The sequence below is a fragment of the Somniosus microcephalus genome, chromosome 5 (genome assembly GCF_052327205.1).
Source record: "Somniosus microcephalus isolate GS21.2 chromosome 5, FLI_Smic_1.0, whole genome shotgun sequence".
Taxonomy (NCBI): Eukaryota; Metazoa; Chordata; class Chondrichthyes; order Squaliformes; family Somniosidae; genus Somniosus; species Somniosus microcephalus.
Genome location: NC_140991.1, coordinates 298,220,347 through 298,233,052, shown reverse-complemented (window position 1 = coordinate 298,233,052; position 12,706 = coordinate 298,220,347). Strand labels below are relative to the sequence as shown.

General features: G+C 45.4%; 1 protein-coding gene across 1 annotated transcript in view; it reads left to right on the top strand.

Moving 5' to 3' along the window:
• Nucleotides 1–12,706, top strand: part of slc22a23b (solute carrier family 22 member 23b) — a 114,271-nt gene that overhangs the window by 91,884 nt on the left and 9,681 nt on the right. The window contains exon 8 of the mRNA XM_085989221.1: nucleotides 2,347–2,470. Within this exon, the coding sequence (XP_085845347.1) occupies nucleotides 2,347–2,470 (124 nt within the window). The remainder of the gene's footprint in view (nucleotides 1–2,346; nucleotides 2,471–12,706) is intronic.

The window sequence follows — 12,706 nt, the reverse complement described above, 5'->3', positions numbered from 1 at the left end:
TGTGATTGACTAGCCTACCAAAACTCGGTCTAGGCTTGCATATGAAGAATAGCCACTTGGGCGGGTGCCAGAGAGCTGCCACTATCCGTGGAGCTGCTTCCCAGTAAGAGCCTTCAGGAGAGGAAAGGAAAAATTTGTGTCGGGTGTGGGGGCGGGAGATAAATCGTGAAGTTACATTCAGTGACTTCTTATTAAGAGGTCCCCTAATGTTCCGTGAGAAAATACATATTTTTTTTATTCGGTTATGGGATGTGGGCGTTGCTGGCAAGGCCAGCATTTATTGCCCATCCCTAGTTGCCCTCGAGAAGGTGGCGGTGAGCTGCCTTCTTGAACCGCTGCAGTCCGTGTGGTGAAGGTACTCCCACAGTGCTGGTAGGGAGGGAGTTCCAGGATTTTGACCCAGCGACGATGAAGGATCAGCGATCTATTTCTAAGTCAGGATGGTGTGAGACTTGATGGGGAACTTGGAGGTGGTGTTCCCATGCGCCTGCTGCCCTTGTCCTTCTAGGTGGAAGAGGTCGCGGGTTTGGGAGGTGCTGCCGAAGAAGCCTTGGCGAGTTGCTGCAGTGCATCTTGAAGACGGTACACACTGTAGCCACGGTACGCCGGTGGTGGAGGGAGTGAATGTTTAAGGTGGTGGATGGGGTGCCAATCAAGCAGGCTGCTTTGGCCTGGATGGTGTCGAACTTCTTGAGTGTTGTTGGATTCTTAACTCTTAAATAAGAGAGAAAAAAAAATTGCATTTGTGTTTACACATTACCCGGTGTAGGACTGAACCGTAGACACTCGGCAAGTTCCAGCTTCGATTGCTGGTCTGCACTGATCTTGGATGAGGTTGCAGTGAGCTGCTATACTAAATTAAATATACCCAATGAATACTCCAAAATAGCTACAGCAGTGGGACCGGAAGCCACAGGTATCCTCACTCACCGTTAACGGCACCCAGACAGTGGCCAACCTCATTTCTTCACTTGTATTGAGAAGTGGGCGGGGGGGGGTGGAGGAAGTACATGAAAGTGAAGTGGGCTCTGGGGGCAAGCCCCCCTTTGACCCTTTGGTTGTTGCACTTTTTTTGGTATTTGGGCAATGCATTGTATTTCACCTAAACAGGAAAAGACATTTGCTCAATTATTTTGAAAACCATTCTCTAGTTGACATTTGGGGAACTAATAATTTTCTTCTTCTTCAATTTTTTTTCACTCTGTGGAAATAGATATTTATTACTGGGAGAAAAGTTTTAATTGCCCAATAGAAGAAAGGGGATTTTGAACCCTGGTTGGTTGACCGTGAGGTCACTCCAGTTAGGGCTGTGGAGAGCAAGTGTAGAATTGTGTGCAGTCCTTTCAATTGCTGCTAGTCTCTCGCGTGGTAAATTTTCCACTCCAAAGATGCAGTCTGGTTCATTTTAAACACTTCACAATTAATTCGATACTTAAATCTTTAAAAAAAAAAAAAGAGTTGCATTTGTGTTTTCACCAGAGCAGCCAATCACTTGCACGAAATCTTTAGATGTCAGCTTGGCTCAGTGGTATGTCTCTCGCTCGGAGTCAGAAGGTCCGTGGGTTCAAGACCCACTCCCAACATTTATTCCTGAGGTTGGAAAAGACGCCAAAGTTCCATCTTTACCTCATCGGTCACTTTCCCACATCCAGCACGTTCCCCGCCCCCCGCCCCCCCCCCCCCCCCCCCCCCCCGGCAGTTAACAGACACTCTCCTCCAACCCCACTCCCAGCTTCTGCTCTTTTCTTAACCCTCCTGGTGGCCATCCTACCTGAGTCCTGCTGCTGGTCATCCTACCTGAGTCCTGCTGCTGGTCAAGTAATTCCGGCCATTGGGTGCTGTGGTTGCGAATTCTTATTTCATGAGAATACTTGCCACAATATATACTGTAGTGCCAAACTTGGGGAGGGGCAACGCTGTGGAGGAGGGACCTAGCCCTTGCTGAGGTTCGTCTGGAACACGGATGTGTGGATCAGACCCCCAAAACACTGCCTGCGTCAAACACAGAAAATTGGCACATGTGTGATATATGAAGGACTACATTGTCCATGACTTGAATGCTCTGTAACTTAGGATCAGGCAACCTTCAATCACCTTGGCCGATTTGCCTTGTTTTTGTTGAAGCTACTCTCACTTTCCCTATCTCGCAGGAAATTGGAGAATTGTGTACAGATTCTCTTAAGTGTCTTGTTTTTTAAAAATTGTATTGCTGCGTTATACAAGAAGCTTGAATGTTTACTTGGGTCCTGTGCTCTTGTTATTAATTTGAAATATTAACTGTGGTAGTGTTTTTAATGCCAAGTAGATTTTGCTTGAAGAAAACCAATCCTTTCTTCTCTCTCGTAGATATGGCCAAACATTTGCAGCTCCCATTTTCCATAGTGTTCTCCATTGTGGGTATGTTTGCATCGCATTCAGTCGGAAATCTCAGCATCTTCTTCTGTGCGGAGCTCACGCCTACTGTTATCAGGTAAGATTGTAGTCAAACAGACATCATGTTTTTGTGTTCTTATTTGCAAAGTGACTATTCTGTTTGAACGGGATGTATACAAAGTTCACCTCCTAAGAACATAAGAATTAGGAGCAGGATTAGGCCATACGGCCCCTTGAGCCTGCTCCACCGTTCAATAAGATCGTGGCTGATCTTCGACCTTAACTCCACTTTCCCGCGCGATCTCCATATCCCTTGATTCCCCTAGAGTGCAAAAATCTATCGATCTCAGCCTTGAATATACTCAACGACTGAGCATCCACAGCCCTTTGGGGTAGAGAATTCCAAAGATTCACAACCCTCTGAGTGAAGAAATTCCTCCTCATCTCAGTTTTAAATGGCCGACCTCTTATCCTGAGACTATGCCCCTAGTTCTAGACTCTCCAGCCAGGGGAAACAACCTCTCAGCATCTACCCTGTCGATCCCCCTGAGACTCTTATCTGTTTGAATGAGATCACCTCTCATTCTTCTAAACTCCAGAGAGTACAGGCCCAATCTTCTCAATCTCTCCTCCATAGGACAACCCTCTCATCTCGGGGATCAATCTAGTGAACCTTCATTGCAATGCCTCTAAGGCAAATATATCCTTCCTCAGATAAGGAAACCAAAACTGTGCACAGTACTCCAGGTGTGGTCTCACTCAAGCCCTGTACAATGGTAGCAAGACTTCCTTACTCTTGTACTGGAAGGCTTGTGGATTGTGTTCCTGGCTTGTGAGCAAAAAAAATAGAGGAGAAATTAAAACATTTTGGGAGACACTTTATAAAAAAAAAAAAAAACCCCAGGAGCATAAGGGAATAAGTTAAAATGTTCTTCACCTTCTGGGAACCAATTTCAAATCTCGTCCAGATTGATGGAAATAAATTCCAATCTCTGCCAGCTGTAAATCAGTAAAAATGTATTTAGGGTAGTCACAATATATTTGCTAATCGAGAGGCATCTACAGTCCAAAACTGCCCCAGTTTGGTACTGAATTTCCCACTTAAAGAAATCGTAATTGTTGTGTGAAAGGGGAAATAAATATTGGTACACGTGGGGTGAGCTTTTCTAAAGGTGAGGTCAAAGCCAATATTGGAGCAGTGTAGAGAGACTTTTATTGTGTATCTGGCTATGTTGTGCCTAGCTTTGCTTTGTCTGACTGGAGAGTGTAAAAAGCAGAAAAGTGTTTAATCTCTGACATCTTTCACCTTGATTGAGCATAAAAATTAAAATGCATCAAGTATGATGTTAGACCATCTTCCCTATTGGTTGGTAAAGGTCTCACTTTTTTTTCTCCAAGTTAGGGGCCAGGGTTAAATAGCTGGTTAGGGATAAAACAGGAGCTTGGAGATTGGTAACTGTTAATACTGCATTAAATTAGTAACTGTTAATACTATATTAAATTAGTAACTGTTAATATATTAATAACTTGAATTCGATACATCTTAGTCTTAAATTTCTGTAAAGTTAGTTAATAGTCGAATAAATAAGGCACGGCAGGGCAGCTCGGTCCAGCGGAATGCACATCCTGTGCCATGTGGGAACTCCAGGATGCTTCTCGTGTCCTGGACAACCTCATGTGCAGGAGGTGTCGTCAACTGAAGGAGCTCGAGCTCTGGGTTTCGGAGCTGGAGCAGCAGCTGGCGTCACTGCGGTGCATCCGCGAGGCTGAGAGCTACGTGGATAGCGCGTTTCAGGAGGTGTTCGCCCCACAGCTAAGGAGTGCACAGGCAGAGAGGGAATGGGTGACCGTCGGACAGAATAGGAGGGCCAGGCAGCTAGTGCAGGAGTTCCCTGAGTGCATCTCGCTCTCCAACCAGTATTCTGTTGAGTACTGATGAGGGCAGTGGTTCCTCTGGGGCGTACAGCCAGAGCCAAGTCCACGGCACCACGGGTGGCTCAGCTGTACAGGGCGGGAGGAGGAAGATAGGGAAAGCAATAGTGGTAGGGGATTCGATAGTTAGGGGAGCAAACAGCCGTTTCTGCGGCTGCAGACATGACTCCAGGTTGGTATGTTGCCTCCCTGGTGCCAAGGTCAAGGATGTCACTGAGCGGCCGCAGAACATTCTGAGGGGGGAGGGTGAACAGCCAGTGGTCGTGGTCCATATTGGTACCAACGACATAGGTAGAAAGAGGGTTGAGGTCCTGCAGGCAGATTTTAGGGAGCTAGGAAAGAGATTAAAAAGCAGGACCTCAAAGGTAATAATCTCCGGATTACTCCCAGTGCCACACGCGAGTGAGTATAGAAATAGGAGGATAGAGCAGATGAATGCATGGCTGGGGAGATGGTGCAGGAGGGAGGGCTTCAGATTATAACGTCGTGACAATAACAGAGACCTAGCTCAAAAAAGGGCAGGATTGGGTATTAAATATTCCTGGATATAAGGTGTTCAGGAAAGAAAGGAGGTGGTGTGACAGTATTGGTTAAGGAGAATATTACAATGCTGGGGAGAGAGGATGTCCTGGAGGGGTCAAGGACAGAATCTATTTGGTATGGGTTAAGAAATAATAGAGGTGCCATTCCACTACTAGATGTATTCTATAGACCAACTAGTGAGAAAAATATGGAGGAGCAAATTTGCAGAGAAATTGCTGAGAGATGCAAGAACTATAGAGTCGTGATAATGGGGGACTTCAACTATCCTATAGACTGTGATAGTAATAGTGTAAAGGGCAGAGAGGGGGAAGAATTTCTGAAGTATGTTCAGGAGAACTTTCTTGATCAGATGTTTCTGGCCCAACGAAGAAGGAGGCATTGCTGGATCTGGTTCTGGGGAATGAGGTGGGTCAAGTGGAGCAAGTATCAGTAGGGGAACATTTAAGGAACAGTGATCAAAATATATAAGGTTTAGATTAGCTATGGAAAAGGACAGGGAGCCATCTAGAATAAAAATACTTAATTGGAGGAAGGCAAATTTCAGTGGGATGAGAACGGATCTGGCCCGGGTAAATTGGAATCAAAGATTAGCAGGCAAAACTGTAGTGGAACAATGGGCTGCCTTTAAAGAGGAAGTATTTCAGGTACAGTCAGGTACATTCCCACTAGGGGGAAAGGTAGAGCAACTAAAGTCAGAACTCCCTGGATGACGAAAGAGAGAGAGAGAGAATAAGATGAAGCAGAGAAAGAGCGCGTATGACTGATCTCAGGTCGAGAATACATCTGAGAATCAGGCTAAATATAGAAAGTTCAGAGGAGAAGTGAAAAAGAAAATAAGAGGGGCAAAGAGAGGGTATGAGAATAGACTGGCAGCTAACATAAAAGGTAATCCAAAAGTCTTCTATAGGCACATAAATAGTAAATGGGTAGTAAGAGGAGGGGTGGGACCAAAAAGGAGATCTACACATGGAGGCAGAGGGTATGTCTGAGGTGCTAAATGAGTGCTTTGCATCTGTCTTCACCAAGGAAGAAGATGCTGCCATAGACATAGTGAAGGAGGAGGTAGAGGAGATACTGGATGGGATAAGAATTGATAAAGACGAGGTACTAGAAAGGCTGGCTGTGCTTAAAGTAGATAAGTCACCAGGACTGGATGGGATGCATCAAAGGGAAGTGAAAGAATAAATCATGGAGGTACTGACCATAATCTTCCAATCCTCCTTAGAAACGGGGGCGGTGCCAAAGGACTGGAGAATTGCAAATGTTGTACCCTTATTCAAAAAAGGGTGTAAAGATAAACCCAGCAACTATAGGCCGGTTCGTTTAACCTCGGTAGTGGGGAAGCTTTTGGAAACAATAATCAGGGACAAAATTAAGTCACTTGGGCAAATGTGGATTAATTAAGGAAAGCCAGCACGGATTTGTTAAAGGCCAATCGCGTTTAACCAACCTGATCGAGTTTTTTGATGAGGTAACAGAGGGTTGATGAGGGCAATGCGGTTGACGTGGTGTACATGGATTTCCAAAAGGTGTTTGATAAAGTGCCACATAATAGGCTTGCCAGCAAAGTTGAAGCCCATGGAATAAAAGGGACAGTGGCAGCATGGATACAAAATTGTCTAAGTGACAGGAAACAGAGAGTAGTGGTGAACGGTTGTTTTTCAGACTGGAGGAAGGTACACAGTGGTGTTCCCCAGGGGTCGGTACTAGGACCACTGCATTTCTTGATATATATTAATGACTGGGATGAGGGTGTACAGGTAGCACGGTGGCATAGTGGTTAGCACTGTTGCCTCACAGCGCCAGGGACCCGGGTTCGAATCTGGCCTCGGGCGACTGTCTGTGTGGAGTTTGCACATTCTCCCCGTGTTTGCGTGGGTTTCCTCCGGGTGCTCCGGTTTCCTCCCACAGTCCAAAGATGTGCGGGTTAGGTTGATTGGCTATGATAAATTGACCCTTAGTGTTAGGGGGATTAAATACGTGGGGTTACGGGGATAGGGTGGGATATGTGTTGGTGTAGGGGTTACGGGGATCGGGTGGAGATATGTGTCGGTGCAGGCTCGATGGGCTAAAATGGCCTCTATTTGCACTGTGGGGTTTCTGTGATTCTGTGAGCACAATTTCAAAATTTGCAGATGACACAAAACTTGGAAGTATAGTGAACAGTGAGGAGGATAGTGATAGACTTCAAGAGGACATAGACAGGCTGGTGGAATGGGTGGACACGTGGCAGATTAAATTTAATGCTGAAAAGTGATACATTTTGGTAGAAAGAATGCAGAGAGGAAATATAAACTAAAGGATACAATCATAAAGAGGGTGCATGAACAGAGAGAGCTAGGGGTATATGTGCACAAATCGTTGAAGGTTGAGAAAGCAGTTAAAAAAGCTTACGGGATACCGGGCTTGAGGTATAGAGTACAAAAGCGTGAAAATTATGATGAACCTGTATAAAACACGGGTTCGGCCTCAACTGGAGTATTGTGTCCAATTCTGGGCACTGCACTTTAGGAAGGATGTGAAGGCCTTAGTAGGGGCAGAAAAGATTTACGAGAATGATTCCAGGGATGAGGGACTTCAGTTACGTGGATAGACTGGAGAAGCTGGGGTTGTTCTCCTTGGAGCAGAGAAGATTGAGAGGAGATTTGATAGAGGTGTTCAAAATCATGAGGGGTCGTGACAGAGTAGATAGAGAGAAACTGTTCCCATTGGCGGAAGGGTCAAGAACCAGAGGACACAGATTTAAAGTGATTGGCAAAAGAACCAAAGGCAACATAAGAATAGGATCTGGAATGCATTGCCTGAAAAGGTGGTGGGGGCAGACTCAATCACCGCTTTCAAAAGGGAGTTGGATAAGTACCTGAAAGAGAAAAATTTGCAGGGCTACGGGGAAAGGGCGGAGGAGTGGGACTAGCTGAGGTGCTCTTGCAAGGAGCTGGGATGGGCCGAATGGCCGCCTTCCGTGCTGTAACCATTCTATGATGCACTGTTTAAAAGTGTTTTGTACCTCTGAATATAACAGTGTAGTATTGTACACATTCTACAGGTTTGCACTCTGGTTCATTGCTAGTGTCAGCCTGGGCTCGGTGGTAGCCCACTTGTCTCTGAGCCAGAACGCGTGAGTTCAAGCCCCGTTCCAGGAGTTGAACATATAATCTAGGCTGGCACTTTAGTGCAGTGCTTTGGATGAGGTGTTAAACCAAGGCCACGTCTACTTGTTCAAAGTGGGCGTAAAATATCCCAGAGCAGTACTGGAAGAAGAACAGGGAGATGTCCTGGCCAAAATTCATGCCTCAACCAAACCACCAAAACAGATTAGCTTCTTGTCCATCTTAATTGCTGTTTGCGGGACCTTTTTGCAAAGTGGTTCCCGCAGTTCCCTACAAAACAACTACACTTCGAAAATAATTTTCCGGCTGTGAAACACTTTCAGAAATGCTGAGAATGTAAAAGGCGCCATATCAATGCAAGTTCATTCTTTTTGCTTCCTTATTTTTTTTTCAATTATTGGGTTTTTATTTTGGGATTTCAGTTAATAATATTTGTGGCATTCTTGCTTTCCAAAAAAATTTCTGATCACATTTAGGTCCTGACCTGTGCAGCCTCTCTGCTCTTCTGAGCTGCGCCTCTGCTCCCCTCTCAATACTCCTCACATCCCACCACGCTTGAAACAAAAGCGAGATTTAAAAAATAGAGAATGTTTATTTGCAACAAAATGCAGAATAAGAGCCATAGGAGGAAAAGATCAAGAAGAAAACTTGAAAGATTTTTTTTTTTTAATGCACAATATGAGAGAAGAAAGTGTGTGACCGGCACATAGACTGACCGGCGGACTCGGTGAGAGACACGAGTCGGCCAGGCTTACAGAAAGAGCGGGAGACAAAGACATACAGAAACTGGTGCAATCAGAATCATCAGTATGACAGGCATACGCAGAGTGGGAGATAGGTAGGAGAGGAGACCGAGGGAAGGACAGGCCTACAGAGAAGTGAGACACTCCGGAAAGATCATTTGTGCCTGAGACAAGCAGACCAAGTGGGGGGGGACAGGTGAGGAGAGCGAACCTTAGAGTGTGCGCTTGTGCTGTGAGGGAGAGGAGACACGCAGCTCAGAAGAGCACCTATGTTATTTTTTTATGTTTGTCAGCAGAGCCATAGAAAATCAGCTAGTACAATCGTTGAATAGTGCCGCACAGATGGAGGCCATTCGGCCCATCGAATCTGCTGAAAGTGTTGCGTTTCTACTTGCCCTTTTTTTTAAGCTTCGTGCTTGGAAGCTATAAAATCAAACAAAATTGCCGCAAGGTTTGAATATTTAACTTCAAACCATCTACTTGCTTGAAAATGCTCAGTCTCCTCTACAGTTCAGCCGCAGGAGTGTTGCAATTAAACCCAATTTAGTGTGCTCCGTGCAGTAAAAGGGACAGGTGCAGGGAAAACGTCACGGTTCTTCTTGAGAAGGATTTTACACCGATCTTGAAAGGTCACAGAAGATGCAGAAGTGCGCACAGAGTTTCACTTTGTTCTGTTTGGGTTTTTTCTTGACGTTTGCTTGAGACCGTTGTTGCAGCATTTCTTTCATTCTTGGCCTTCCGTGGATTTAATACTTTCACGTTAATCGTGAATCTAATTTTACTGGCCCAGCCGAAACAGTCGATGCAACTCGACAGCTGATTTATTAAAATGAAGCCCCTGCACATCCCGCCACTAAGGTCACAAAGCTGGCCACACATTGAAATAACATTCTGTTCTGTACTTTAGCTAGGTCCCATTTACCAGATCATGAACCCTAGCTGTCAGTTTACCCCCATCCCCAGTTTGCATGCTGTGTATGTGTGTATAAATAAAATTTATACGTATTATTTCGCAATCAATCGTCATTTCAACATGTCGAGCTCTGCTCAAAATATGTATTCAAAATATTCTTGAGCATTTGTCAAAAAAAAAATGTAGGCTCCAGAAATGACAGGGTGCTAGATACTTAATGAGACAGCAGCAATTCTCGTCGGTCTTTTTGAGGATAAGCTTCAGAGAACGTGTTACTTCACGAGCCCACACGCCAGCCATCATCAACGTGGCCCCCCCAAAGGTGCGCGTGCCCGTGGCCCCCCCACGGCCGCGCATCAATCGGACGCCCCCGCGCAGGCCGCTTGCCAGCTGTTGCCGCTGGAAAAGATACCGCGCAGAAAATTTAAAGGGACCACGCGTGGCAAAAAAAAATTCGAGGGAACGTTGGCCCTATTCCTCTAAATAATGATATCGGAAGCTTGCCCTTGGGTCGACAGTGTTTCAGCACACTATCCTTTTCACTTCCAAGGACCTTAGATTGAACCCAGCCCAGGCTGATGGGCCCTACATGAAATGCGTTCGGGCATTTTAAACCCAGTTCATAATGGTGATAAGTCTGTGGCCTAATACTGCCACAAACCTGGAAATGTAACACAAGATGAACTTTTGTGACAGAATTAAGGGAGCTTTATTTTGCACTGGGCTTACGCCACACTTGAGTGTAAACGTTTGATGCTTGCAAAGCATAAAAAAATCCAAATCTACAAGAGTTAATATTCCTCTGCTTGATGACCACAAAAGTAAACCAAAATATATTTTCTTTGGTCCCCCAGACCCAGCGGGTAAGCAGATAACTAAATGTGCTGTTGCTTTGGAAAGCACTTTAAAATATAGATTTCTAAATGTTCCCTTGCTCTGTGCGAGGATCATGCTGCCCATTGTTTTTTGCAGCCAGCTGTGCTGAGTAGGCTCTGAATACAGGCAGGCACAAGCCTCAGTAAGGGTGTGAAAATAATGTTACCTAGAGTCGGACACCCCTACCTTGCATCGGTTTCTGCTCCAGAAATGAAGGCATGTTTTTAAATGGTACTTTTGCAAACAAATTCCCTGGTATTTGACTGTCAGTTTCTTAAACCTACACCAACCGCCATGCTAAAAAAAACACCCTTCATCCATCCCTACTCTACCCTGTCTATAACCTGCTTTCTTTTCTAAGCTTTAATAACCTTCTCAAAAAAACATCTTTTCAATCGAGTACTTGGTCACTTCTCCTACGCTCTCCCCCATGGCTCAGCATCTCTTTGTAAAAGACCTTAGGAGATCTGTGCATTAACGGCACTATATAAATGGATCTTGTCTTTGGCTTATTGTGGAGTGAACATAGGAACAGCAGTAGGCCATTCAGCCCTTCGAGCATGTTCCACCATTCAATTAGATCATGGCCGATCTGTATCTTAACTCCATCTACCCGTCTTGGTTCTGTAACCCTTAACATCCTTGCCTACCAAATATTTATCAATCTCCGTTTTGAAATTTTCAGTTAACCCCCAGCCTCAGCAGCTTTTTGGGGGAGAGAGTTCCAGATTTCCACTACCCTTTGTGTGAAGAAGTGCTTCCTGACATCACCCTTGAACGACCGAGCTCTCATTTTAAGGTTATGCCCCTTTTTCTGGACTGCCCCCACCAGAGGAAATAGTTTCTCTTTATCTACCCTATCAAATCCTTTAATCATCTTAAACACCTCAGTTACAACACCCCTTAATCTTCTATTCTCAAGGGAATATAAGCCTAACCTCTGCAACGTGTCCTCGTAATTTAACCCTTTTTAGCATTCTGTTATTGGGGAGACGATGTTGCCAGGGTGTATCATTCTGGTGAATCAGCGCTGCAATCCCTCCAAGGCCAATATATCGTTCCGGAGGTGCGGTGCCCAGAACTGAGCGCAGTGCTCCAGGTGGGGTCTAACCAGAGCTCTGTACAACTGTAGCATAACTTTCAACCTTTGTATTCCAGCCCCTTGAGATAAAGGCCAACAATCCATTAGCCTTTTAAATTCCACTAGCACGCCTCAATTTTAAAATTCTCGTCCTTGTTTTCAAATCTCTGCATGGCCTCCCTTCTCCCCATTTCTGTAACCTCCTCCAGCCCTACAACCCTCCGAGATCTCTGCGCTCCTCCAGATCTGGCCTCTTGCCATCCCCGATTTTATTCGCTGCACCATTGGCGGCCGTGCCTTCAGCCTGTGCCTAGGCCCTAAGCTCTGGAACTCCCTCCCTAAACCTCTCCTCCTCTCCTCCTTGAAGACGCTCCTTAAAACCGACCTCTTCACCTGTCCTAATATCTCCTTATGTGGCTCGGTGTCTAATTGTGTCTGATAACGCTCCTGTGAAGCACCCTGGGACGTTTTACTATGTTAAAGGTGTTATATAAATGCAAGTTGTTGTTGTAAATTATTTTTTGTACCTGTCCACTAGCTTTTAGTGATTTCTGTACTCGGGCCCCTAAATCTCGCTGCTCCTCCACAGTTCCCAGCTTCTCCTCATTTAGAAAATACTTTAATCTATCTTTCCTGGGTCCAAAGTGGATGGCCTCACACTTCCGCACACTGAAAGCCATCTCCCACAGTTTTGTCTTGAACTGGTCCTTTTTTGGTTTGCTTTCATTGTATTTAGATTTTATGGCCATTTAGCACTTAATTTTTGCAACAGCTTTTTAATATATCAATTTTGGTTATTTTTTGTTTTGCTGGGAGGGCAGTATTAGTGGACAATGATAGGCTGGGAGGGCGGTATTAGTGGACAGTGATAGGCTGGGAGGGTGGTATTAGTGGACAGTGATAGGCCGGGAGGGCGGTATTAGTGGACAGTGATAGGCCGGGAGGGCGGTATTAGTGGACAGTGATAGGCCGGGAGGGCGGTATTAGTGGACAGTGATAGGCCGGGAGGGCGGTATTAGTGGACAGTGATAGGCCGGGAGGGCGGTATTAGTGGACAGTGATAGGCCGGGAGGGCGGTATTAGTGGACAGTGATAGGCCGGGAGGGCGGTATTAGTGGACAGTGATAGGCCGGGA